The 27618-nt window shown below is 40.0% G+C and overlaps 1 protein-coding gene across 3 annotated transcripts in view; it reads left to right on the forward strand.

The window, feature by feature from the left end:
- Positions 1 to 26961, forward strand: part of EOGT (EGF domain specific O-linked N-acetylglucosamine transferase) — an 859464-nt gene extending 832503 nt beyond the window's left edge. For all 3 annotated transcript variants that reach the window (XM_044077905.1, XM_044077906.1, XM_044077907.1), the window contains one exon: positions 26604 to 26961. In XM_044077905.1, coding sequence (XP_043933840.1) covers positions 26604 to 26750 — 147 coding nt within the window. In that variant the 3' untranslated portion in view covers positions 26751 to 26961. The remainder of the gene's footprint in view (positions 1 to 26603) is intronic.
- The last annotated feature ends 657 nt before the right edge of the window (positions 26962 to 27618 follow it).

Consider the following 27618-nt stretch of genomic DNA (forward strand, 5'->3'; position numbering starts at 1 on the left):
ACTCCGCAAAATGGAAGCGGTTTTGCTCATGGAATGAGAAAAAAGGCCAGGACCCTAGTAAACTGAACTTGCCTCCGGTATTACAGTATCTAGCTGAGCTACTGAACAGTGGACTTTCATTTTCTTCCATAAAAATCCATGCCTCAGCCATTTCTGCAGAATTCAACACGGATCCTCCTTTATTTTCTCACCCACTCTTACGACAGTTCCTCAGAGGGACTAAGAATATAAGACCACCAAGGAAACAACCAATACCAGCTTGGGATCTTAATTACATACTAGAAAATTAACATTGCCTCCTTTTGAACCAGCTGCCTCAACAGATTTGCAATATTTGTCCTGGAAAACTGCCTTCCTTCTGGCTATCACTTCAGCTCGTAGAGTTTCGGAGCTACAGGCCCTCATGGCGGTGCAGCCCTTTCTCATTTTTCATCAGGACAGGGTTTCCCTTCGTACCAACCCATCATTTATGCCTAAAGTGGTATCCGGGGTAGCTTTAAATCAAGCCATACACCTTCCTACCTTTTATCCCAATCCTCAAAACAAAGGGGAAAGGCTGCTACATTCTTTAGACATCCAAAGGCAGCTACGTTACTATTTGGACAGAACAAAGTCCTTCAGGAAATCAGAACAACTCTTTGTGTCCTATGCTGTAGGGGCTCAAGGGAAGCCAGTTTCCAAGCAGACTATTTCAAAATGAATAGGCCACTGCATACGGTTTTGTTATTCCTATCATGGGAAATCTGTTCCTACAGGTATCAGATCACACTCCACCAGGGCCACAGCTACCTCTACAGCCTTCCTCAGAGGGGTTCCTACCAAAGATATTTTGGAGGCAGCCACTTGGAGTTCTTTACATACCTTCACAAAACACTACCACCTGCCTTTATATTCCAGAACAAGAGCAGGCTTTGCCACTGCTGTTTTGCAGGGCATTCTGGCTCAACCCAGTTCCTCTTAGTACCTACCACGCTGTGCGTAGCTTTGGGACTATACCCATATGTGATTACTGCAGCTGTATGCACGATGAACATAGTACAGTTTTGTACCTACCATAAATGTAGATGTTCGAGTGCTAATACAGCTGCAGTACAGGTTTCCCTCCCTCCTTCCCCACTTGGTAAAGGCATGGGGTCTAACTACCTCTTCATACAACCTCACTGGGTTATCCTTCTATGGTTTATTTGCTTGCAACTACTGATTTTGAATTATTTTGCATTGCTTGTATATTCTTATAAGCATAAATTATGTATTGCCTTCCTTTTGGGGGCACCTGACATCTGGGGCAAGAAAGACTGGAGAACATGGCGTCGGCTGTGTCTTATATACTCTGGCCTCACTGACGTCAGAAGAGAAAGCGACTACAACCGACGCCGGACCAAGACTTTGGAATTCGGCCGACCGAGGGACCGCCTGACGGCAGAAACCCATATGTGATTACTGCAGCTGTATTAGCACTCGAACATCTACATTTATGGTAGGTACAAAACTGTACTTTGTGTAGACTTACCATAAATGTAGATGTTAGAGTGTATTCACTGTTGTAGTCCAGGTTACCCGTCTGCTATCCCCCCTTTCACTCTGGAGTTCATCTTTCCTTCACTATCTTCTACAACCTATGCGGTGTATTTGTTTGTTGATGAAGGTAAAATTTGTATTGCATGTATATATAGTTTATATATATATATCTATATATTTTTTTTTTTGCTACCTTTTTGGGGCACCTGACATCGGGGGCAAGAAAAACTAAAGAAAATGGTGTCTGTTGCTTGTTTTATACTCCTGACGACCTGACATCATGGAAGAGGAGACGGCAACCGACGCAGGACCCAAGACTTTCGAATTCAGGCCGACTGAGGGCAGCCTGCTAGCAGATTACCCAAATGTAATGACTGCAACAGTGAATACAGTCGAACATCTACATTTATGGCAAGTGTACACAACTGTACTTTTTGTTTAGGGGCAGAGGGCAGCACCTCTTGCCATCAATGTGCTAGGTTCAAGCAGAAGATTATCATGCAGAGTAATGTTCCAGGAATGTTTGAACTAGAAAAGGCTGAGTGCCTTAGCCAAGTATGCCATGACATTAGCCAGACCATCAGTCGGTGTGCCACTTAAAAACTGCAAAGAGGAGAGCCTACTAGAGAAGAGATTGCAGGAAGCTGATGGCATACTAGCAGAATCCGAAGACCTCCTTAGGCTAAGTCTGTTAAGGTAGCTTTGCAGTCCTGGACCCTGATGCTTCCTTGGACTGACGCATCTGGTGATGCCTCTTAGGAGGCTGTTACACTATTGAAGGAAAGCTCATCCTCCCAAGTGTAAGCTATTCAGCGGTCATTTAGTTTGGGCAGCTTCCCATAAATGTCTGTTTTTTGACACCTGCTTTTTGTTAACTGAGGGCAAAATATCCTTGGTATGAGAAGATATCCACAGTTCAAAAATTAGTCTTCAAATGCACCCCCCTCCCACACACACACACACACACACACACACACACACACACACACACACACACACACAACTGGAAACTTCAGAGCTATCAACTACTCCCAAAGGTAGGCGCAAGCATGGTGGGACCCACCCCCACCACCAGCAACATCTTTTCCCCAAAGATTTGATGAATTTGGCACAAGATTTTGGCGTTTTCTAAGAACCTGCAGCAACACTCGGAATAACTCAGTATCAGCAGTTCCTAGCATAAAATAGGAAGAAAACATCCAACTTGTGGAATCTGGAACCTTGGACTTAGAGGTGGACAAAACTATTTTAGGTGGATCAGTTATCCTTCTCCCTTTTGCTTGTACATTAGACACTGCAGTCACCCTATCCTTTGCTTGTCCACTAACGGATTTCTTATTTGGAGGCATCCTTAACAGAATGAAGGATTTTTTCGAGAGAGATGCTAGAGATTACTTTGGGCCCTAGAAAAAGTACAGATAGGCAAAACCCTTAGCTGTTCATGCATTGCTGGAGGGGACCCCATCTCCCAGGAAGCTCAACCGTTTCTGCAGGGCTGTGGTCTCGTATTAGTAGTTGCACAAATAAGCTTCTAGTGATCCAGCAGTGGAGTATGTGGATTCTAGCAAGGGATCTATGAGTCTCCAATCAAGAATCCTCATCGCACTGACAAGGAAACTGGAATACGTGACCAATTTGGGAAGACAATTTACAATTATGTTATCCTGGCCTTCAGGGTTCTGAATTGTCAAACTCACTTTATAAAGTTCCACAGTAATCTCCCGTCCCAAGTTAAGGCTAGGTTGGAGGCGATGGAGGACAAGGCCCTGAAAGATGGTGCTAGATCTTTGCAGCCCATCTTTCCAGCTTGGCTGTGATGAAATGGATGCATCATGCCAAGTAGCAACAGGTTATTTCATGAGGAGATGTGTGGATGAGGCTGCAACCCATGCCAGAGCACATAAAAACACAGCTCTTTGGTGGCAGTTTAGACAAGGTGCTGATTGGACATCTGGCTGCGCAGGTGTATAAAAAGTTGGAGGAAAAGAAGGTTGTGCATTCAGTGAAGCAGCTTTTTTATCCCCATATCATATACAGTAGGAATTGCACCACATAATTTGTCCATTTCGTTAGAGGCTGGATAGAAGTAAACCTGAGGGGAAGAAAGGGCAGTCCAGAAAAAAATGACAAGCTGACCAGAAGGAGGAGACCATTGCCCATTGGGCCATGACATCTCTAACTATGTATGTGGCCTTTCTCCTTTCGCAACCCTCAGATCTCACATCCTCTCCCATTCCATTCCAAAGAACAGGGGACATCTGTAGCAGTTTCTAAATGAATGGGGAAAATTCACGCAAGGTACCTTGGTCTTAAGGATATTGAGATGCACATACAGGCTGTAGAACACAAAAAGGCCAAGATTGTCAGGAATTGCTCAAGTGCCAGGAGAAAAAGGGACACCTAATCAAACCTGTAGTACTGGATCTCTTAAGGCAGGTGGTTGTAGTGGAAGTACCAGAGCAGAAGGAAGGCTTAGGATTTTACTTAAGACTATTCATGTTCCCAAGAAAAGGGATATAACATTTTTTGCATTTGCCATTATTCAGAATGTTAACTGGCATGTTCTATTCCCCCCTCCTCCTCTTTCAGACATTTATGGTTACCTTAGACCTGAAAGACTTCTACCTTTATATACCCATGGCTGGAACACACGTCAGTTTGATTCATAGCAGTGAGATGCACACTTCCAGTTGCTCTTTGCCATTGGTTTATCTACTGCACCCATGATGTTTTACAGAGTGCTTGGCTCCAGTACTTGTCTACTGCAGGTACAAGGGCGAATACATATTCTACTACTTAGACTGTCTAATTCATATTCCTTCCTGAGAAGGATGCTGTGCAGTTCAAACTGCCTGATGTCTGAGACTCGCCCTGAACCTACCCAAATCACAGCTTACACTCTCCCAAAAATTTCATTTTATGGGAACCTTTCTGGATGCTGCCATTCAAAAGATATTCCTTCCCCTCACATAGGGTGCTATTTCTGAGTAACCTGTATGACTTCCACAGAGCAGAAGAATCTGATTCTTGACCAGGAATTTCAGACTCCCTGGTACATGGCATTCTCAATCCTGATGATTTCAGTGGCAAAACTTCTCATGAGAAAACTGCAGTAGTGCTTGAGCACCACATGCTGTTAGCATCCCCATTTACTGCAGTGCCTTATCCCCTGCTTAAAGAGGTAAACTTTGGTCAGAGGATCACATTCAAAATAGTTAGATACCCAGATACTTGCCATACAGTCCTCTGACACTTTGGAGGGGAGTCCACTCAAGGAAACTGATGGAACCTAGAACGAGGTTCAGCAAAGGAAAAACTGAATATTAGAAAAAGATTTCTGATATACCTAGCAACCAGAAATCTTGTGCATTACTCATGGACAGTACAACTGTCTTGTTGCAGTACATAAGCAAATGGGGTTGATACCTCTCCTGTCACTTTTGTATGCTGGCTGTTGAGGTATACAAGTAAGGCTTGACCCGCAAGGAATCGCATCCCATCTTAGACAAATGTTCTGGTTGACCAGTTTAACAGAACAGAGCCAGACTGTCAAGAATGGATGCTGAATAGAGATGTATTGTGGGATTTGGTACACAGTTGGGGTATGTCGGAAATGGACCTTTTTGCTCCTTTAAAAACACCTAAATTTTGTAACAGGATTTATTGGTATTCTCACTTTAGTCCTTTCAGCTGCCTGTACACATCCAGGATGTGGCAAAATGCTTTCTCCTTTGGTATGTTGAGTACAACACAGACATGCTAACTTTCTCCTTTGCTGCGTGAAGTGGAGTACAACACAGACAAGTTAACAGCCTCATTTATAAAGACGTCTGTGCACCACCTGGTCGTGAAGGTGGGGCTGGTGCACCACCTGGTTGTGAAGGTGGGGCTGGTGCCGAGCACAGTGGTCATGGTCAACAGATGCCTTGATATTTTCTTTACAAATAATATTACGTTTACCCAGATTATTTCTTAAATCTATTTCACAAAGTTTCTCATAGAGTTGTATCACTAGATGTGTTGGTGGGGGGATTGAAAGTACTAGATACCCTTAGAGTGGATAAGAAAGGGGTTAGTTCATTAAACATTGTACTACTGCATTTAGTAAATAATAATGGATAAGAATATATACAAAGTTTTTGATATTCATGCATTATATATTTGTGACTTCTGAGGATATTTATGATTTTACTTAATGGGTTTACTAGTCTTTTATCTTTTCTTAAGTTAAATTCTGTATTGAGTATATCACTTTAAATCACCAAAGTTAGGTGAACATGTGACTTTTAGAGGGCTATTTAAATGAGTCATTTTTTAACTTGTATGTTTATCTAATGAACTTCTGTAGGTATCATCCACAAAGCAAACAAACTCCAAAAGGGCTGTAACAAACTAATAAAAGAAAGTTTATTGATAAGTCACAAAGCTTTCGGAACAGAGTCCTTTTTCAGTGTGAAGTTAAACACAATTAAAAACAGCCATTAAATACATAACATTAAAATCATAAGACATAACCCACCCAATCAAAAATCAAACACAATTAGCATTCAGTTAAAATCACTAAAGCATAAAGGCAAAACATTAATGTAAATACATCTGCTTAAATTTTAAAATTGGTTCAATACTTAGAGGTATTAATAACAGGAATGTGATCAGCTTCCAAGCTAACAATCCACTCATATTCATTCTGTTCAAGTTTATTATTAAAATCACCTCCCCTTTCATTCTTGTGTAAGACATTAATGGCTTATAATCTATGATTAGAATAAGTCTCCATAACATGTTTAGAGAGAACGAGCGTTCGTAATAATCTCTCTCTCTCTAATCGCGGATTGGTATTTTATAATTCTGTCCTTTAATTTACAAGTGGATTTCCCCACACAAAAACATTGACATTTAAAACAATTTGCGAAATGTTCTATATTAGCAGTATTGCATGTAGCAAAAGATTTGAAGGTGTACATTCCATTTGTTCTAGGGTGAGTAAACTCATTGCTTGTACAAATAGAACTGCAGTAACTGCAATCCTAACACTGGAAAGTACCAAGTTTTCTGACCAGGTTCGTCCTATAATCAGAGTTCCTGAAATACTTATAACATAATTGTTGCTTTATATTAATACTATTTCTGTATGTAAAAGAGGGAGCAGATCCATCTATTGCTCATATTTTAGGGGAAGCTTGTAAAATACCCCAATTATCATTAATTATACTTTTCACCACATTTGTCCTTCTATTAAAAGTGGTTAAATACCGCAAAGGATTAGTTTTTGTGGTACCGAGTTCTCAAGATTCAAAGAATTATGTTCTCCAAAATAAGGTCTATACATACTATTCCTTCCATCCAAAACCTCATTAATCACAGTATTTAAATCAGTCATATTATATCATATCCTCTTGTTAAAAATTCTGATGTCATGTCATTCATTTGTTCTACACATTTACTAACATTGGTATTTAATCTACTAGCACGCATAAACTGGCTTTTTACAATATGTTTAAAGGTGTGTCCAGCATGCATGCTACTGCGATGTAAAAATCTGTTAGCATGAACCTGTTTTCTGTGAAAATTAGTGTGCATGCAACCCTCTCTTTATCAAGTGTACACACACCAAGAAAGACTATTTGATCAGCAGAGCTCATCTTAAATTCAAAAAGTTGGTAGTAGAATTAATATAGGAGATGAAATTTAAAAGATGATCTTCAGTGCCCCTCCATAATAAAAATACATCATCCACAAACCATTTATAAAGTATAACTTTGGACGAAAAATGCTCAGGACCACCAAATACATACATCTCATCCCATTTTTTAAAGCAAAATTTGTACATGCATTGGGAATGGGCGTACCCATTGCAACCCTGGATATTTGATGAAAAATCTGCTGCTTAAACATAAATTATTTAAAACTTTATCGAGCAATTCACATGTATTTATTTCCCTACTTGGCATTGGACTGTACATGCATAAAGATTCTCTCATTGCATCCAGGCCATAAGTATTCGCAATTGCAGTCATGAGGGAAGGGATATCCAAAGTTAGAAAAATAAACTCTCTCAAAATATTGGTCTTATACCATTCATAAAGTTTCACTAAGAACCCCCCGTATCACAAATATAACTCTTAATATGTGTCAGATATTTGCGAAGTTAATTTTCCACCCCTTTCCTGACACAGTAGGTCTCGCTGGGAGGCGTTGCCGAGATTTATGAATTTTAGGTAACCCATGGAAGATAGGAAGAATTGGGCTAGAGACAGTAGAGAAGTTAAATAGAGAGATCATTCATCAGTTGCAAATCCTATAAATACATGTTAATTCTACTTACAAGCGGAAACCTCTGATCGTCTTATCTGTTTAAAAGTAGATGTGTGAGATAAAATGTCATTCATTGAAAAAATAGTCATACTTATTCATAACAATTAAAAAACACCTTTGTCAGCCTCTTTAATTATAGTACCTGGATGATTTTTGTAATTTAACAAGAGAGGCTCTTTCATCAGTAGTCAAATTAGAAAACTTTTTACGTATAGGTTTCTCATACAATTGCCGTAGTTGTCACTCACAAATATTTTGAAAGGCAGTTACCACAGGGCAACTAATAGGAAAAAAAAGTACTAGACCTCCTACATGGCTGTTGCTGTTGAAGTGATAAATCTTTGAAAATAAGCTTCAAGTTTCTAACAAACAGCTTCAGGTCAGTAAGAGCTTGTACAACAGTGTCAGTTCCAGATGGAATAAATTTAATACCTTTATGGAGTAGGGAAATGTCTGAAGCACTCAATTCAAAATCAGATTTAAAACCACCTGGCCCCCTGTCATGTATTCAGAGTTGACTGTGAATACGGGGTCCACTGGGTTTTCTTCTTCCTCCTCACTTTTGTGACAGCCCCTCAATGGATCTTGCCTCTGTGGTTCGATCATCTCAGTAGATGGGGCTGTAAGACTGGTCTCAATACCCAAAAATCCTCACCATTAGTATTCACACTTTCAGTGACTGCGGGCAAACGAGTCAACCCCACAACTGAGGAAATCAGCGAGGGAGATGTATTGGAGGGGGGAACAGGCTGTATAGATGGAGGAATGTTGTTGGGGGCTTGTTGAGCCAAATCATTATGGGTGGAGGTAGTCTTTTAAATGTTTGTACCTTCCACTCCACTGCAGTAATACATGTAAGGCAGCTATCAACTAGCTGCAAATCATGGCTATTTTCCAATGGTAAAGTGCTCTTTACATGAGGTAACAAGGGATTATTCAGTGAAGTCAGCAGTTCATTAAGTAAACATTGAGGGTGGGTTAGGTGACATTCAGAGTTAATTCCGGAAGTGGGCTGTGTCATCTCAAAACCAGCATTCAGGATCAATCCAGAAGCCAAAAGTAATCTTGTGCCCCAGCCTCACCTTCATGCCAAGTTGGTGAGAAGTCTTTATAAATGAGGCAGTTTAAACTATCTGATCTTCGTTTTTCATTGTTGCAGTCATTACATTTGGGTAATCTGCTGGCAGGTTGTCCTCAGCCTGAATTCCAAAGTCTTGGGTCCTGCGTCAGTTGCTGTCTCCTCTTCCATGACGTCAGGGGTATAAAGCATGCAGCCGACGCCATTTTCTTTAGTCTTTCTTGCCCACGTGGTGCCCGAAGCAGAAGCATTTCGCAAGTGCCGGTCGGCCGACTACTGAAATATTCGAGTTCGAGTTTCACAACCAAAGTCTTCACTAAAGCTAAGTACCCCATTGGGGAAATTTTTTCTTGCTCCATTCCGATGTCAGAAAAAGTTAGTTGTATTACTTGTGGGAAGCAAATACGTCATAAGGATTTCCATTTATACTGTATTCCTTGCCTAGGCCCTGATCACAACGTGCCTGGCTGTCGGTTTTGTGCTAGATTTAACCAACGCACTATTAAGTGTCAGTATATTTTTGCATCAAATTATTTTGGAAACAGATTTAACTACCCAGAGATGTCGTCGGATAGCAATCCGACTACCGGAGTACGTAAAAAACGCAAAGAAAAGGACAGAGAAAGGCAGTCGAGAGCCAAAACAGACGACAAAGCTTCTCCTAAGCCAGTCGCCGGTACTCAGTGAGGCACTTTCGCAGCCCCTGATACCCGCTCCCTTCGAGTCACAGGCCTCTATTGACACCCATGTGGAGTCCGGCATGCCGGAAGATACTCTGTGTATTGGACCGACGGATGTATCTCCCTCAGATGGGTCCGGAGCCGCTGAGCAGGCACCGGCTTCTGAGGGTGTATTCAGACCTCAACATTTGTATATCAAACCAATGACTGCTGCAAAACCAAAGACAAAAGCAACTTCGAAAACTAAAAAAAAGACGCATGAGCCACATGCACAGACCTCTATGCCTAAAAAACAGATCAAAATGGCTGAAGACCTTATTACCTTGATCAGGGGTAACCCATCCCCCTTCTGATAAGAGGCCTAGGCAAGACACTTATGAATCTGCAGATCAGGTTTCTATTTCTTCTGATTCCTCTTCTGATCAGGAATTATCTATACCTCGCTATGAGGATTCTGATGCTGAGGAGTCTGTTCCATCTGCATCTCCTACTGAGGATTATTAATTTGGAGTAACCTAGCATACATTGAGAGAGCATTTTCACTGGGAGAGTCAAGACTTCTCAGAATCAAAAAAGAGACTCAGGGATTTCCTCCTTCTCCCTCAGCACAGGCCTTTAGCTATACCCCCTGTTTAGACATTGTGGATGATGTGTTTTCGGAGTCGAGCTTGACCCCCTGACACCTTACCTCCAGCTCCACCTGACAGATATTACAGGGTCCCTGACTCACATAAATTTTTATTTAGAAACTCTGCTGCTGATTCTGAAATTATTTCACAGGGTCCAAAGGGAGTTAAGGCCTCAACAGCAAAAAATCCTACCCCCTCTGACAGAGATTCAAGGGCACTGGACAGATGGGGAAAAAAGGTTTATACATCTGCAACCTTGGCAATCAGGGCCTTAAACGTTCAATTTCATATGCTTAAGTACCAACAACATGTTATGGGATTGCTGAAACAGAAAATGATGATGATTTCAGAATGTGCAGAAAATAAAGAATTGCAGAAATTGTTGCATGCAGCTGAACAAGTTGGAAAGCATACTTTGCAATGTGGTTTTGATTCCTTAGAGGCCTCCTGCAAGGCCGCAGTTACTGGATCTGAGATTAGGAGGCATGCCTGGTTAAAGGAACAAAATTTGCCTGACCATGTTAAAGCTAAATTGCTAGATGCACCTTTACAGCATGAGTCTATGTTTGGTATTAAGGCAGAAGAGGTTTTAAAGAAAAAGGAAGACAAAGCTAAGTCTATGCAAACTGTTAAAGACTTCTTACAAGTGCAGCCACCAAGATTCAGTAGACACTGGCCTACAAAAAATTGGTCCTTTCCTCTGTCAGATAGAGCTCAAAGGGACAAATCCATTCCAGATACCAGGTGCAAGATTTATACAGGTCAAAGCAATGGGGCGCTTCCACCTCCAAATCTGGAGGAGATAAAGCGCATACCTACAGAAAGCAATCCCAATGACTTCCCTCTGCTTACACCCAGCACTTATCTTTTGGCAGCAACCATAGGGGGAAAATTAGCACCTTTTGCTCAAAATTGGCAGTTAATAACCCAGAACAAGTGGGTACTAAGCATAGTATCACAGGGATACAGATTCCATTTCCACACGCTGCCAATGGCAAATGGTTGGCCAGATCTGCCAAAAAATCAATGGGCAGAGGCACAGAAACAGGTTATGTCCCTCATGGATATGAGGGCCATTCAGACAGTACCAGAACAGGAAAAAGGACAAGGTTTTTACTCAAGACTGTTCTTGGTACCCAGAAAGGACAAGGCCTGGTGGCCAATACTGGATTTATCAATTTTGAACACATACCTGGACATTCCAAAATTCAAAATGCTGACTTTGCAGCAGCTTCTGCCCATGCTGGGCTGGTGAAATTAGACCTAAAAGCGGCATACCTGCATGTCCCAATAAGACAATCGTGCAGAAGATACCTCAGATTCAAGGCTGGCTTAATGCATTACCAATTCTCTGCACTGCCCTTTGGCTTATCTACTTGTGCCCAGGGTCTTTACAAAGTGCCTGGCACCAGTAATTGCATTTTGCAGACAAAGAAGTATACAAATAAATCCTTACTTGGACGACTGTCTCATTCAAGTAGGGAACAAGGACACACTTCTTCAACACCTGGCATTTGTGAAAAGGCTTCTAACATGCCTAGGGTACACAAACGAAAAGAAATCACAACTGGTACCCTCTCAAAAGATAACATTCCTGGGTGCAAGCTTGAATACAACTGCCCAGATGGCTTACCTCACACCAGAGAAGCAAAGGCAACTGACTACTTACAAACTGATGGCAACAAAAACCCAGTCTTCTGCAAGACAAATTTTACAGGCTCTGGGCTTCATGGCATCCTGCATCCTACTGATTCCATATGCAAGACTGCATATAGGAAACTTTGATGGTACTTAAAAAGTTTATGGCGTCAACATTCTCACAGTCTGGAAGCAATGATTCCTCTCATTCCCTGCCTGCAACAAGAGTTTCTATGGTGGGAAAAGGCATGTCACCAAAACGTGGGACGGCCATTCACTCTACCCCTGCCAGCCAAACCATAACAACAGACACATCCGATTATGCCTGGGGGGGCCCACATAGCAGGAAGATGCATTCAGGGCATATGGTCACCAAAACAAATGCATCTACATATCAACCAGAAAGAGATGCTAGCTGTTCAAAATGCCCTAACAGCTTTCAAGGACTTACTTCATCCAGGACAACTACTGATAGACGGACAACACCACAGTCATGTGGTATATAAATAAGCAAGGGGGCACACATTCATACCCCCTTTGCAGATTCGCCATGGCATTGTGGGACAGAGCTTTGACCTTCCATATACATCTTCAAGCTCAATTCCTGCCAGGAAAGCAAAACACTCTGACAGACGATTTAAGCCGAAACCTTATGGAGCCTCACAAGTGGAAACTAAATCAACAAGTCTTCAGCATGATAACAGAGGAATGGGGGAGCCCAGACATGGATCTATTTGCCTCTCCTCAAAATTATCAATTGAAAAGATTCTACACAAAGACTTATCACAGACGAGCAAGGAAAGTGGACGCCCTATCCTTCAGTTGGAAAAACCTATAAGTTTACGCCTTTCCTCCTCTGCTTCTTCTCCCCAAAGTCCTCCTAAAAGTCAGACAAGAGAAACCAAAGATATTAATTGCCCCAGACTAGCCCCGCCAATACTGGTACCCCATCCTAAGGAACTTGTCTCAGTACCCAGCTTGGACCTTGCCTCAAAGACCACAACTACTGTCCCAGCAAAACAATCAGATCCTGCATAACCAACTACAGACTCTGAACCTGGCAGCATGGCTGATCAGGTAGTCGTGCAAACAACACCGCTCAGTAAAGCTGTGATGGATGCCATTTTGGAAGCCTGAAGGCCTAGTACTAGAAAATCTTATGCTGACAAATGGAAGAGATTCTGTGCTTGGAATCGAATATTCCTCAGATATTGCAATACTTAACTGAGATGCTTGACAAAGGCCTATCTTTCTCATCAATCAAAATCCATGCCTCTGCCATTTCGGCTCATTACAATACAGAGCCACCAATCTTTTCTCATCCTTTACTAAAGCAGTATCTTAGAGGAGCCAAAAATCTAAGGCCTCTTAGAAGATCACCATTGCCTGCATGGGACCTCGATTATGTGTTGGAAAAGTTCACCCTGCCTCCATTTGAACCAGCTGCTACCGCTGATCTAAAGTTCTTATCATGGAAAACAGCTCTGCTACTAGCAATTACTTCAGCAAGAAGAGTTTCAGAGCTACAGGCCCCCATGGCTGTAGAGCCTTTTATCATATTTTACCCAGACAGGGTATCTCTAAGGACAAATCCTACTTTTATGCCTAAGGTGGTTTCCAGTGTGTCTCTTAACCAAGCAATTCATCTGCCAACCTTTTATCCAAATCCACAGAACAAGGGGGAGAGAATTCTGCATTCCTTGGATGTACACAGCTAAGATTCTACTTAAGCAGGACTAAAGCTCTAAGAAAAACTGAGCAATTATTAATGACATATGCTGCAGGATCAGAAGGCAAGGCTATTTCAAATCGGACAGTTTCAAAGTGGTAAACCTGTGCCCAAGGGCATTAGGTCTCATTCCACCAGAGCTGCAGCTACCTCAGCAGCCTTTTTAAGGGGAGTACCAACCAAAGACATTCTAGAGGCTGCTACTTGGAGCTCTGTTCACACCTTTACAAAGCATTATCATTTGCCTCTCTACTTTAAATCCAGGGCAGGCTTTGCCACTGCAGTTCTGCAGGGCCTTATAGCCGCTGCTAATGCTGTTTAGCTCCAGCCTCCCAACCATAGCTTTGGGATTCTACTCGAATGTAATGACTGCAACAGTGAAACACGAAGAACATAGTACAGTTGTGTACACTTACCATAAATGTAGATGTTCGAGTGTATTCACTGTTGCAGTCCAGGTTACCCTCCTGCCATCCCCCTGTCATTCTGGAGTTTATCTTTCCTTCTCTATCTTCTACAGCCTATGTGGTGTATTTGCTTGTAGATGAAGGTAAAGTTTATATTGATGCATGTGTGTGTGTGTGTGTGTGTGTGTGTAAATAATCTATATATATATATATATATATATATATATATATATATATTTTTTTTTTTTGCTACCTTTCTGGGGGCACCTGCATCGGGGGCAAGAAAACCTAAAGAAAATTGTCAGCTGAATGCTTTATACCCCCTAATGACCTGACGTCATGCAAGAGGAGGCAGCAACCGACGCAGGACCCAAGACTTTGGAATTCAGGCCAACTGAGGGCAGTCTGCCAGCAGATTACCCAAATGTAATGACTGCAACAGTGAATACACTCAAACATCTACATTCATGGTAAGTGTACACAACTGTACTTTTTACCCTACCCAACAGAGCAAGGAGAAGGGATTTTGCATGACCTGGATTTGCTCAGGTAACTTAAATCTTAAATCTTAACTAGAAATAGACCATCATGAAATGGCTAGCTCCCTGCATTTTTCTGTTGCTCTTGCTTTTGAAAAACTCCACCAGGTTATGTGAGAACCCACTCCCCAAGAGCAGCAGCAGCCAATATGTCCTTCCTTAAATAGGAATAAGCACCTAGGCCATCTTGGATGTAGCTATGTGGTCATGTACTCTCAACTTTTGCAAACACTAACTTTAACATCACCTGTACAGCTAAGACAGGATTAACCATGGCTTTCCTTAAAGTGCTTTTAGAATCCATATCTTTTTCAAAGCAAAAGAAGCTGCTGAGTTACACACGCATTCATGTTGTGTTACCACCTTATAAAACATTTAAAAAAAAAAAAAAAAAAAGTGCACCACTCACACCCTCATTTATTCAAATGCATCACATGATTGATGATTCAGTCAAGCTCCACGTCTTTAATGATGGTTTAGGACTACAGGTCTCATTTAAGCCTGGCAATGTAGTGGTATTAAGCAGTGTAATCACAATATTCTTTCTTATCAGTTTTATTTAGTGTTACTGTCCTACAGTCTAAATAGATCAATTATAAAATACTAAAATGTAAAGTCATAATCTTTCCCAGTATTCAGATGCTGTTTTGATAATGCATTAGTTTGATTCCCTTACCTGATGTCATGTATATATGTTAAGTAACGTGTTCTTTCAACCTCTTATTGGTTTTGCTTGCATAGAATGAAGTGCTTAATGTACAACATTCATGCTGTCAGTCCATGTTGTCAGAAATGTTTATTTCTTCGTCATTAGGTCATTGTTACCGCATTCTTAAAATCTGGGGCTTTTTCTGCAAAGGTCCCATCCATCCAGACAGCCTTCTAAAGCTCATTACCCCCCCCCCCCCATGAGGCATACACTCACCGTAGGCATGCAACAGCATTTGAATACAAGATGTACAGTCATCTGCTCCATTTTTTGTAGAACTTTCTTTCCATATTCGTTTTCTAAAACATCCATCAGTATACATTGTGCTGACTACAGTCTGTGAAGCTCAGGCAGATAAGTACCCTGCTTGGGACTCTGTCCTCCTGTATTATAGAAACTGAAATTTGATTGTGATAGATAAATAGCCTTATTGAAACTACCACACTTGCTGTTTTATGTTTGGGTAAAATACCAAAGTCCTGTTAAGTTTGTCAGGGTTTTGCTTCCAAAACTCTGAAAAGTTGATTAGAACTATTGATGCCTGTGATGCCCCACCACTGGCCCAATAATCAAGGAACCTCAGTCCTCACCACTGGCAACAGTGGGGGAAGTACACACACAGTAAAGTGCAATTTCCCTTAAGAGCACACAGAGACCAGTCAGTCTGGTGCCAGTTTCTCCCTCTTTCTCCAGATCCCCAGTAAGACTCCCCACTGGCACAGCTATAGAATTAGTTGAGATCTCAGCTGAGTGCCCAGGCCAAGACCTTCAGCACCCTGTCTGTCCAACCAGTGCTTCGTGTCCCTGCTCAAGTAGCTGATGCACACTCTTTGAGATTTGATTTGTACACACATGTGCATACACCTGGGAAAGGCCGGCACAGATTTACTAGCAATGCCCACTTCTGCCCAGACTATAAGGTAGTTTTGAGTGCCACCAGCCACTCATTATCAGCTGCGTTAAGGCCCTTAACAAAGGGTGCCCAATCTTACTGTGTATGTAATCCAAATGGTAGTTTAACCAAGAGCAAGGCTATTAGGAGTGGCCCACAGTGTCACCAAATAAATATGCAGGTACTCCCAGAACTTAAATATGTCTCACATATATCAGCCACAATCATAGGTTTAAATATATTTAATAATATATAATAAAAGAACAAGAAAATACTCAAACACAGTTACATCAGAGTTCAAAACCACAGGAAATATTTAAAACAACATTGCAGGACAGTCTCAAATAAAGAAAAACATGTAAATTAAGCTCAGCTATATTCCTGACAATATCTAAAAGAAATTACTGTATCCTAGTTAACTAACTTACAGAGCAAGGCAAGACAGATGTGGTGAGTGAGTTTTCCAGCTGATGCTGTCAGGTCAAAGACAAAATGCTCTACCTCTCTGAGAGTTCTTAAATTAATATTTCAAATATTGCTGCTGGGATACTTGCAGCATGACATCACTTGTCATCTGACTATCCCAGGTGAAAATCCCCACTGCAGCTGGTAGCATTTAACATCTCTCTGAAAATAAACAGACAAGGACTTCTCTTACATCTAAGGCAAATGGTGGAAGTTGTAAAATAATTTACATTCCTCCACATCTAAAGACAGTACAAAAAACTTCTAGCACTAGACATGGTCTCCTGTTGCACTGAAACAGAAAGATAACAGGTCTTTATGGCGCAGTTGTAAAATAATTTGATTTCAACAATTTTTCTGAAGTTTTGCAAGTTATCCTTCTATGTACCAGTTCCCAATTTTAAAACTTATACATTTACACAGTTACAATAGTTTATATACATTTCTGTTCTTTTCCAGTAGGGTACACTGTGGATACATCTTTAAGATCAGTACTGTACAAACCCTTTTCACATACTTCTGTACCAGCAGTTTGATATACACACAACATACAGTTCTAATACATTTGGAATACAAGCATATGAATCATGTTGACATTCACAACTGACATATCATTTACAAAATTCCAGACAGCTGTGTTGGCAGTATCTCCCTCTGTCACACTTCTGTATAGATCATATTAATATTCACAGATGGCATATAATTATTTACAAAATTCTAGATAGCTAGGCTGACAATATTTCCTTTTGTGACAGTGCCATTATCTTGAAAACAGGCTGTGATGGACCTGTGCAGCTATGTTGTCTGCTTCATCTTCTGCATTTGACCCCCCCAGCTAAAAAATGCAAAGGGGTAACCTACGAAAAGTGGATGATGCAGAGCATACCTCTCCTTGCTTCTCTCATTTGGAGATGGCTGAACCTGTTGAGGTGCTTTTGCAGCCCCCAGATTACATGTCAGCATCTCCCAGGTCTTCTTGCATTGCTGTTTTGGTGGCTGTTATGACCAAGGATGAAAGGCATATCCATGCCACTAGTCATCCTTCTGACTCTTCTCCTGTCAGCTGTCCAAAGGCAAGTTCTCTTCAACCTAGAGTTAAAATAACAGAAGTTGGATAAGGGTATTCTCTTAAGTTCTCATCAGAGAAAAGAATGAAGGTGATGGAATAGAGGTAAATCTCTGCACTTTAAACTCAAGCAGACATTCCATATAAAAGACAGCAGACAACAAAACATACGTTTCACCTTCTTGTATTCCTAGATACATTTCTTTTGAGAAATCTCTTCCTCAGTCTACTCAAGGTGACTGGTTTTCTTTAGCCAAAGGACTCTTAAAGGTCATTTAAACCTTCCAGCCAAGACGACCCCCCTTCCTGCTAAAAGAACATGTGAGTCATCTTCTTATGATGAGGACTTAGATCGTACCTCTCAGATCACTTCTTCTGAGTATGAGTCATATGTGGAAGATATTCTTCTTTCTGATTCTGATAATGACTGAATGTCTTTTGATGATACTGTATTCAAGATGACAATTTTCCAAGTGGGAATAGGGTTGCCACCTTTTAGGCGGGCCAAAGTGGGACATGGGGTTGTGTCCAATATGACACTGGCCACACCCTCTACCATGATGTCACCACCAGAGTGGTGAAGGAGGTGCTGTTATGGGTATGATGGATGGCTGCTGGAATGGCTAGCTGGTTGGTGGGAGTAGCAGCTGGATGGATGAATGACTGGATGGATGGCTGATTGAATGGATGCATGGCTGGATGGATGGCTGGCTGCATGAATGGCTGGCTGGAGTGGCTAGCTGGTTGGTGGGAGTAGCTGCTGGATGGATGGCTTGATGGGTGGATGCCTGGCTGGATGGATGGCTGGCTGGCTCCTGGATGGATGATGGATGATGGAGGAGGATGGATGGATGATGGAGGAGGATGTATGGATAATGGATGGATGATGGAGGAGGATGGCTGGCTGGATGGAGGAGGAGGATGGCTGGCTGGATCGCTTGTTATAAAAAAAAAAAAATCTGTCTTTTTTTTTTTTTTAAGCGGCTGTAGAAGCGCTTAAAACAAAGTGCTCCTACAGCTGTGATCTTTGCAGGGCTGTTCCTGCCCCAATCCCCCACCCCTTTCATGAATTGCAGCCAATTGCTGCACGAATTAAAGCACCCGGACCTAACAGGCAGCAGCTTTGCCTGCAGGTCCGGATTGGTGATGTAACTGAATTGCCATGAAAAAGCCAGAAGTAATTGCGACTTTTCCACGGCGATTCAATGTGATCGCAAAAGCGGGACTTTTCATGTCCCACTACTTGATACAGCGGGCAACGGGATCAGGTGCCTTAACCCGTGAGTGTCCCGCTGACAACGGGACGGGTGGCAACCTTAAGTGGGAAGGGTAAGAAATTCTGACACTCATAAGAGATATTTCAACTGTCTCTACTTAGGTCTCCTAAATTTGTCTTTTCCCCCCAGTTCCAAGTGCTGTACTGGTTACACTAAATTTGAAAAAAATGCTTGCTTAAATATCACTATCCACAAGATTCACAGCACATCTTCTGTATTCACTGTCTTGGGCTCGTGCTGTCTACTTTTTGCCCTTTGGGCCTTATACAGTTCTCAGGGCATTTACAAAGTACCTGGCTGTGGTTATTGCCTTTTGCGCACTCCATAGAATTCACATCTTTCCTTTCCTTAACTATTGAAACTGTCTAATTCAGGCAACTTCCACTTTAGAGGTACTAAATGTTTTGGAATTCTCCAAATTTGTTTTGAATTGAAACATTCTTCAGAATCTGGGATTCACTCCCAATTTAAAGAAATTGTCTCATATCCTTTCTTCCAGAGTGTTCTTCCTAGGTGGCCCAGTAGATACCACTTAAGACAACTTTCTTCCAACCAGTCAGTACAATAGCATATAATACATTTTTAAATCTGGCAAAACAGCAGTTTGAGTCGTGCAAAAAATTTCTAAAAGCCCTGGTTTCATGTCTGTAGCTGTTCTCATGCCAGGTTCCATATAAGGAAAATTTAGTAGTATCTTAGGTCGGTCTGGACCAAACACCAACATTCTCTCAATCAGTAAATTCTAGCTATTCCTCATCCAGATTAGAACTTTCTCTGATGGGTTAAATAGGTTGACTCCAGTCTGAGATTCATCTTTGTACAACTTCTGCCAGTATAGAGCATTGCAACAGTTGCCTCAAACTTTGCACTGCGTGCTTGCTTCCAAGAGACCAGTATTAAGGGTGTATGGTGCTCTCTACTCGGGTCTCCTATCTCCTCACCAGTAGATTCCAGGTACTCTTCAAGTAGTTACAGGTAATACCTCAGTTATGTGCATTGTAAACATGCTAGGACAAAACCTTATGCCTTTGTAAATTAGTCATTACTACTTTGGAAGTGGCCATTCGACTCATTCCCTTTCTACAAGTATTCCACATTCCCTCCCATTTGAACACAGTATTAGATTCTTTAAGTAGATCCAGGATGGACCTTCAAAAAAAAAAAAGGTTGCTAAAAGAGAGGCATTTCTTCTCAACCATCATTTCAGAGTTCTACAAATAGCAACCAAGTCTGTTCTGCAACAGAACTCCTTGCAAACAAGAAATAAGTGCTTTCTTGATTAATTGGGGAAGTTTGTGTGCCTTTCCTCTGGTTCCCAAAATGCTTCAATAAATAAGGCACAATCTGAGGAATATGCTGCTTGACCCCATTTTGGTCAAGACAGCATTGGCTCTGTTTGTTGAAGGAACTTGGTGGAGGTCACTAGCAGACTCTTCCTGTCTTGTTGGATTTAGTCTATACAAGGTATATTTGATTCATCTAGCTCTACAGATTCTGAACTGACAGTATGAATGGTAAGATTTTAATTCCTTTCAGGCACCTTTTTTGTCAGGGAAAGCATCATTTTTTATACAGGTTAGAAAATCCAGCATGACTCCTTGTTTGTCCAACTGGAAAAGATTTTGTATCTGGTGTCAAAATAGATGATAGTACCCCAGTACAGCACAGGTGCCCATGGTCATTCAGTATCTGTTTCTTGCTTAGTTCCTACATTTCTATCACTGTACATTTTTTTCTGCTGTTTCTACTCATTTTCCACTTGATCCTCATCTCTCTTTCAAATTAGGTCAAACTGTTTCTCAAGGGGGTTCTTTATATTATTAAACCTCCATGAAAAAGAGTGGCCCCACCTTGGAAGTTGAACTGTGTATTAGGAAAGTTAAATCTTCCTTCTTTTGATGCAGCTTCTAATTCTTCATTGTTGTTTTTGACTTGGAAAATTGCCTTGCAAGTAGTGTTAACCTTCTGTAGAAGAGTTTGGGTTACAGGCCCTCTTGTGCATCCCCCTTGTTTCCATAGGGATAGAGTCTCTAATCAGACCGTTTAGTTACCTGCTTTCCATTCAAAACAAGGGAGAAATAATTTTTTGTTCATTAGATGTTCATAGACATCTCAGGTTTTCCTTGGATATGATGAAAGACCTGAGAACATCTAAGCAAATGTTTGTGACCTTTGCTGGAAAGAAAATAGGCTTACTTTTGTCTAAGCAAGCTATTTCCAAATGAATTTGCAATGCAATTCTCCTCTGTTATACAAATCATGTAAACAGCTACCGGGGTCAATTAAAGTCCACTCTTTTTGAACAGTAGCTACTTCAGGGGCTTTCATGCAACGCATTGACTTTAAGACCATTCGTGAAGCTGCCATTTAGTCCTCAGTCCCACCCCTTCAGTAAACTTTTGCAAAGTGCATGTGCAGTCTAGAGGAACAACTGGATTTGGTAAGATATCCTAAATTTGGGGGAGTATCCCCTACCCCCACCGAATCTGCTGAAGTTCTGGGAGTTGCCCCAAATGTTAGGAATACTGTAATAGTAATCAAATGAAGAACATAGTACATTTGTGTAGGTAACCTAGCATAACTGTAGATGGTTGACTAGATCCTTGTTGCAGTACCTCTCTTTCCTTCCTTCCATCTCCTCTAGGGGTATACATTTAAAGTTTTACCTTATGTCCATGTGTGGTATTCCGTAACTTCTTTCCTTCCCCTTCCCTAAAAATTACTGTATTCTCAGAATTCATTCCACCTTAATATTTTTATCATTGGGTTCTGATGTTTCCTTAGGAAGTTGTTCTAGTGTCTCGCTTATTCTTTATGAGACAGAGCAAGAAAACTCTGAAAATGGTGCTGATACATGTACCACTTACACAAGCACTTTGATGCTTGCCTTTGGTGAACATACACCTCGTAGGAGGTGGATCCTAGCTTTAGAAGGCTGGCTGGACAGATGGGACCTTTGCGGGAAAAGTTTTAGATGTTAAGAATACTGCAACAGTGATTTATTCAGGCACCTACCATTACAATAAATTACTTGTGCAACTGTACTTTCTTTTTAATGACAAGATCTGTATTCAAATCTATAACAAATATGTATTTACAATATGTATATCTGGTGCATGGAAAGTACATTAGCTTTGATTAAAAAGTACATTATGTTTAGATTGTGGTTAACAAAGTTGTTGCTTTAAATTCTTTCTGCTGTTAAAAAAAGTGTTTGATAAGCTCCTCTTAACTCTTTTTACATCAGATGAAGCTGAGGATGCCCTAATATTTCCTAAAATAAAACATATAACCTTTATTTTTAACCATCTCTATTAAATCACAACTATAACTGACACAGGTGCACATACTGTTGCTTGTTTTCTTTTATATTAATTTACCATTTTTTCATATATTATATATATTTCCTTTTAACAATTCTTCACTTCAACATTACATAAATTGTTCAGGTCCTTCCTTTTCCTTAAACCTCATTATTGTTCCTAGGCATTATTCTGCATGTATTATCCCCACAGATTATATTTACTTCTATGTAATTTGCTTTTTCCTTTTTCTAAGGAATCCCACCCATTATTCTCTCCTTTATAATATTCAGTACTTTAGTTATTAAGATTTTGATTTTCATTTTGTAGTATTTGCTTTTTTAGCAGCTTTACTTAGGCCTCACTTTGGCTGGACAGTTCGGAGCCTATGCCACAGCTTAAAGGTAGAACAATTTTCTCCCTCAGCATTTCTGACAAAACACTCTAAAAAAAAATTTTAAAACCTGCCAATTTATTACAGTCTCAGAATGTGTTCCAAATTACCTCTCTTTTCCCCATCACATCTCCAGTATTTGCTATCCACCTGAGGACAAAATCTCTGAAGCCTACTGGAGGTATGAAAATGTCCATGCAAACTCTTCAAAGTAAACATCCTAGGCCATCTAGACTTTGTTGCATACTTTGAGAATCGTACAGATACCTTTCCTTTGTTCCTTAGTAAATTGCTTTTCCAGTCTCTGTTCCCAGTCTTTTCTAACTTCCTTTAAGTGATTATTATAGTTATTTAATATTTTCGATACTGTACTAATTTTCCCTTTAACAGCTGCTTCTCTTTTAGGCTCAACAAAAACTCTGTCTGAGCTGGTCTTTCATTTAGGACTCCCCTATCTCTAACCTGCAGTCCAAACTTCTGCTTAGCATCATCCTACTTGGTTAACTTTCCCTCACTAGATATTTGCTCCCAGTACCTAATTTTATCCAGTAAATTCTAGCTCCCTCCTGCCTGTTTTCTGTACCCTTACTTGCAGTCATTCCTATTGGTAAAATCATCTTTCTCCATTCCCTTGTCTTAGTTCTAAGAATTTGTATGATTATTACTACTTTCCTTAAGGAGCTGTATCCAAAATCCTACTCTCTCCTTATTTCTCAAACTAATCTTCTCCTGTTTCTCTATTTTTCCAATTTGATTTAAAACCTTCTGCTTGTGTTATGTATATAAGCCTTAACTGCATAGCTGTAAGGTATCACTTCATACCAAATTATCCTAAACCACATTTGTCTATGGAGAAAATCAAATTGTCCTGCTTAACTCTTACCCTTTTCCATTGCCAAATAAATTCATTCAGCTCTATTAATTAACATCTACAATTTCTCGTCTGATTGATATAAAAAATATGCTGACATATGTATATAAAATTAAAGGGACTAAAACATTTTCAATGTTTGTATCTAACTTTTCATATCCATAATTAATAGTTTCCAGTTTATCACCTTAATAGTTTCCAGTTTATCACCTGTCTCCACATATATCATTGGCTGCATAACAGAATCCTTTTTAATCAATACATTTAGATACTTTGTCTTATTGCTGAATCATTTCATATATGGGTACATAGTTTAGTGTTATAGCCTTTGTTTTGTCTTCATTAATTTTAGATCCGGAAAAGACCTTAATCAGCCTCACATGTTCCACAACACCAAAATGGCCTTTTTCTGTATTTATCAAATACAAAATAGTATCATCTGCAGATGAGGCTAACTTCTTGAGTGTGGTTTTAGAGGCCCTTTATTTTCTTTACCAGTCACTCTAAATATGAAGCACATACCAAAGGGGAAAGAAGCATCCCTGCTTGTTTCCTTTGTTCAAACTTATGTCTGAGAGGATCCCTTCCATCTTCTATCCTTCAGATAGGCCTCCTGATGAACCTTATTCTGTCTGAGAATGAGGATAAGCCTTCCTTGGTTCCTCTATTCAAATACAGCTTGTCGGAGAGGAATCGTACTTTAATACTTGCTTCTGATCCCTCTATGTCCTCCTAATTAAGTTCATTATTCTGTAAGAGAATGCAAATGCTTCCATTGCCCTGCTCATAAAATCCTGGCCGACTCTATCAAGTACTTTCTCTACATCAAGACCTGGCATATATAACCTTATTGTTAATGTAAACGTTAAAGGAAATGCTTACTGTTTATTGTCAGACCCATTCACTAACTAACTTCCACCATATAAATAAGGTTTCATTGCATCCTGCTAAAATAGAACAACAGTTATGTCTTCTGAATTTCTTGAGTAGGTTTCAAAAAATCATTAGACTGTTTATCTAGTTCTGATTAAACACATACTCATAACTAGTCAGACAAAAAGATCTGCACATCCGACTCCTCATCACCTTGTCGGTATAGTTAGGATGCATACTCCTGCAATGCAGGGGTATAATCTTTGTTTTTACTAATTTTCTAAATATCTTTACATCAGTAGTAATATCTCACCCTTACTTATAGCAGCATCTAATATAACTTGAGCATTCCATTTTAAATCTTAAATATCCCGTATTATAATACAGTATTTCAACATGTACATTGAATTAAAAAAACTCCTCCCAACGATATAAAAATGTCATCCTCATACTTTAGAGAACACGATCTGTTTATAGTTATGTTCTCTGTGCACTTTTGCATTTTCATATTCAGACATGACTAAATTAGAATTTGTTAGTTACATATGTACCCATAACCACACCACTTTTGTGATGAAAAGTGTTGTGAAGGCAAAAATTATTTTCCACTACATTATTTTTTTGTTTAGTCAGTTTGTTTGCTGATGGTCATGATCTGCAGTAGGCACCTATATGACTTTGGACATTTAGTTGTTCCACAGCCATATGGTTATTTCCGGCATCTTTGCACACATTGACATCATGGAGGGAAAAACTATTGCTCATCATTTTTTATCGGAGTTCTATAACTTTACCTCCCTTTAAAGAGTCATTATTCCCTTTGGAGCTTGGACTTTAAGACTGACACGTTTGACTGTCCATTTCAGTTATCAGGTTCAATGATTATTAAGTCCGTCTCTTGAGAGATGATTTTCTTGGTACTCCTCACCTGTGCTTGCAGGATCTCAACATTTCAGGCCCTTAGCTGTAGGAAACTCTGTTTGGCCTTTCACAGGGATTGAACTTGTCTGACTTCTGTCTTCTAGGAGAAAAAAAAAAAAAAGAATCCAGGTTAGAGTGAGTGAGAAAGAGAGGCTGTGCACAGCCAGTGTAAGTTTTACCTGTAGAGGTTGCATGAGTTCAAGAAAACGAGCAGTTTATCATTTGCTGCAGGTGGAGAGGGGGTGGTGGTTACTAAACACGTTCTTTAACTGGGATTGCTTTGTTTTTTGCCTTAGCCACCTGGCAATGTAAACCTTGGCTCTAGATTGTCACTGTTGAAGTGACACCCTGACCCCTTTTGTAAAAATTGGGGAAAAGGGGTTATGGGTGGATGTCAAAATTGCCAATTTTGAAATGTTGCTGTCGAAGGCCTTTCCAACAGGACTAGATGTTTTGCAGTATTTGGGTCAAAAAGTCTGCATTGGTGACATTTATGCCATACGTATATGATTGTTATGGATTTGTACTTTCACAGAGCATAATTTCTTAGACTATTCTATTGGTCTTCTACTGGAACCTATATGCTTCGTGGATCAGCTGTCAGAGCAATTACATTTTAAACTCTGAATGTGATCTCCCAGGGAGGTATAATTTTTCCCCTGTATTGTATTCTTCCCAATTGTCACCCACTTCTGTCGATCTAGTTATAGCAAATGTGCACCAGTTGTGTAGTCTCACCTGTAAGAAGCATTCAGCACTGTCTACGTAATACCCTGCTACTAGTTAGCCCATCTTTGGATTAATTTTTCTGGAAACCTAGCACATGTATAACTTTATATTCTTGTCTTTTTAGGCTGTATTGATCTGTTGCACAGGGGTTGAACTGCTCCTAAACGTGCCTTCATAGTCTTGACATATGTGGTACCATAACGTACCAATGAGAGTTGCATTACTCCAGAGCCTTGGATCTAGAAAAATGTTCACAAATGAATAAAGCTGGGTATATTAGAAAAAAAGTCCGAAATTATCTACTGCAAACTGGTTTCTCATGGATCAACTGATGTGAATACATACCTGTTGTTCCATTCTGTTCCCTACTCCACAAAAATAATTAACGCAAATACCAAGAAATGTATATATATTTTTAAGGTTCACAGATTGATTATGCTGGCTTATACATGTCTTATACAAAATGCATTCTATTTTTATTTTGTTAGGTATGTACAGTTTGAAGATTAAAGCTGTGTTTTCTGTTTGCTGAAAGATTCTTTTTTTTTTTTTAACATTGTCTTTGACACAGGGTCATCATCCCACGGTAGGAGATCATCCTAAGTTTACCAACTACTCATTTGATGTTGAAGAATTTATGAGACTTGTTCTTTTAGCAGCAGAAAAGGTTGTACAGCATCCTAAATGGCCTTATAAACAAAAGCATGATGAACTTTAAACCAATCCATCTTCTGACTACTGCTGCAGTTTTGTAATGAAGAACTGTTGTGTGATACTTTTAAAATAGAGTATTTTATTAAAATGCCATGTATGCTGGTTTTACTTGGTACAGGTGTTCCAGTTTTGTAATATATTGCATAAGATGTAAAATATATTTTGGTTAAAAAATCAAAATCATGCCAATAAAACTTGCACAGAGTTTAGAATGACGTTTTAGTGGTTACAGGCCACTGCATTTATTTAAATGATATGTGAATGTTGACACTAGTTATCTGTACTGTATTTATGCCACAACCATCTAGTATGGTGAAGATTTTGCACTGGTATGAGGGAGATGAATTTTGCTACCAGATTTAAAGCCATATTCACAAAAATTAAACTTAAAGTGAAAATGTTCTAAACTTTTTGTATTTAAATTGTTTTTATAGATATAAAAATAGAAAATTGTATGTAGTTTTGGTATATTTCCTATGTCCATGAAATAACAGCAGAAGTCATTACCAGACTGTTTCAGGGTTTTGTTCTATGTAGGAAATGGTATATTTTGTAATGCATTATTTGTCCATGAATAGACAGGGCAGAAGTTGCTAAGCTGTCTGGATCACTGAGGAGATGAAAATGTCACAGTGTACACGAGGGCTTGCAAAACGAAACATTTTTCAAAACACTAAAATAGTTTATATCATTTTCTGTGTGCTCAAGAGCTGAGTAAAAAACTTTCTCTTGATGTTGCTTGGCAGCATGTTAGTTGAAGTTTGTCATAAACTAACAAGTGTAGCACTCTGTATGCTGGTTGATTGTAGCTGTAATCACCATTAGTTTGACATCTTAACCCACAAGTTTGGCTTTTCGCTACGCTAGTGAAC

This window comes from Protopterus annectens, chromosome 7.part0 (assembly GCF_019279795.1).
Source record: "Protopterus annectens isolate FY-2018-M chromosome 7.part0, PAN1.0, whole genome shotgun sequence".
NCBI lineage: Eukaryota > Metazoa > Chordata > Ceratodontiformes > Protopteridae > Protopterus > Protopterus annectens.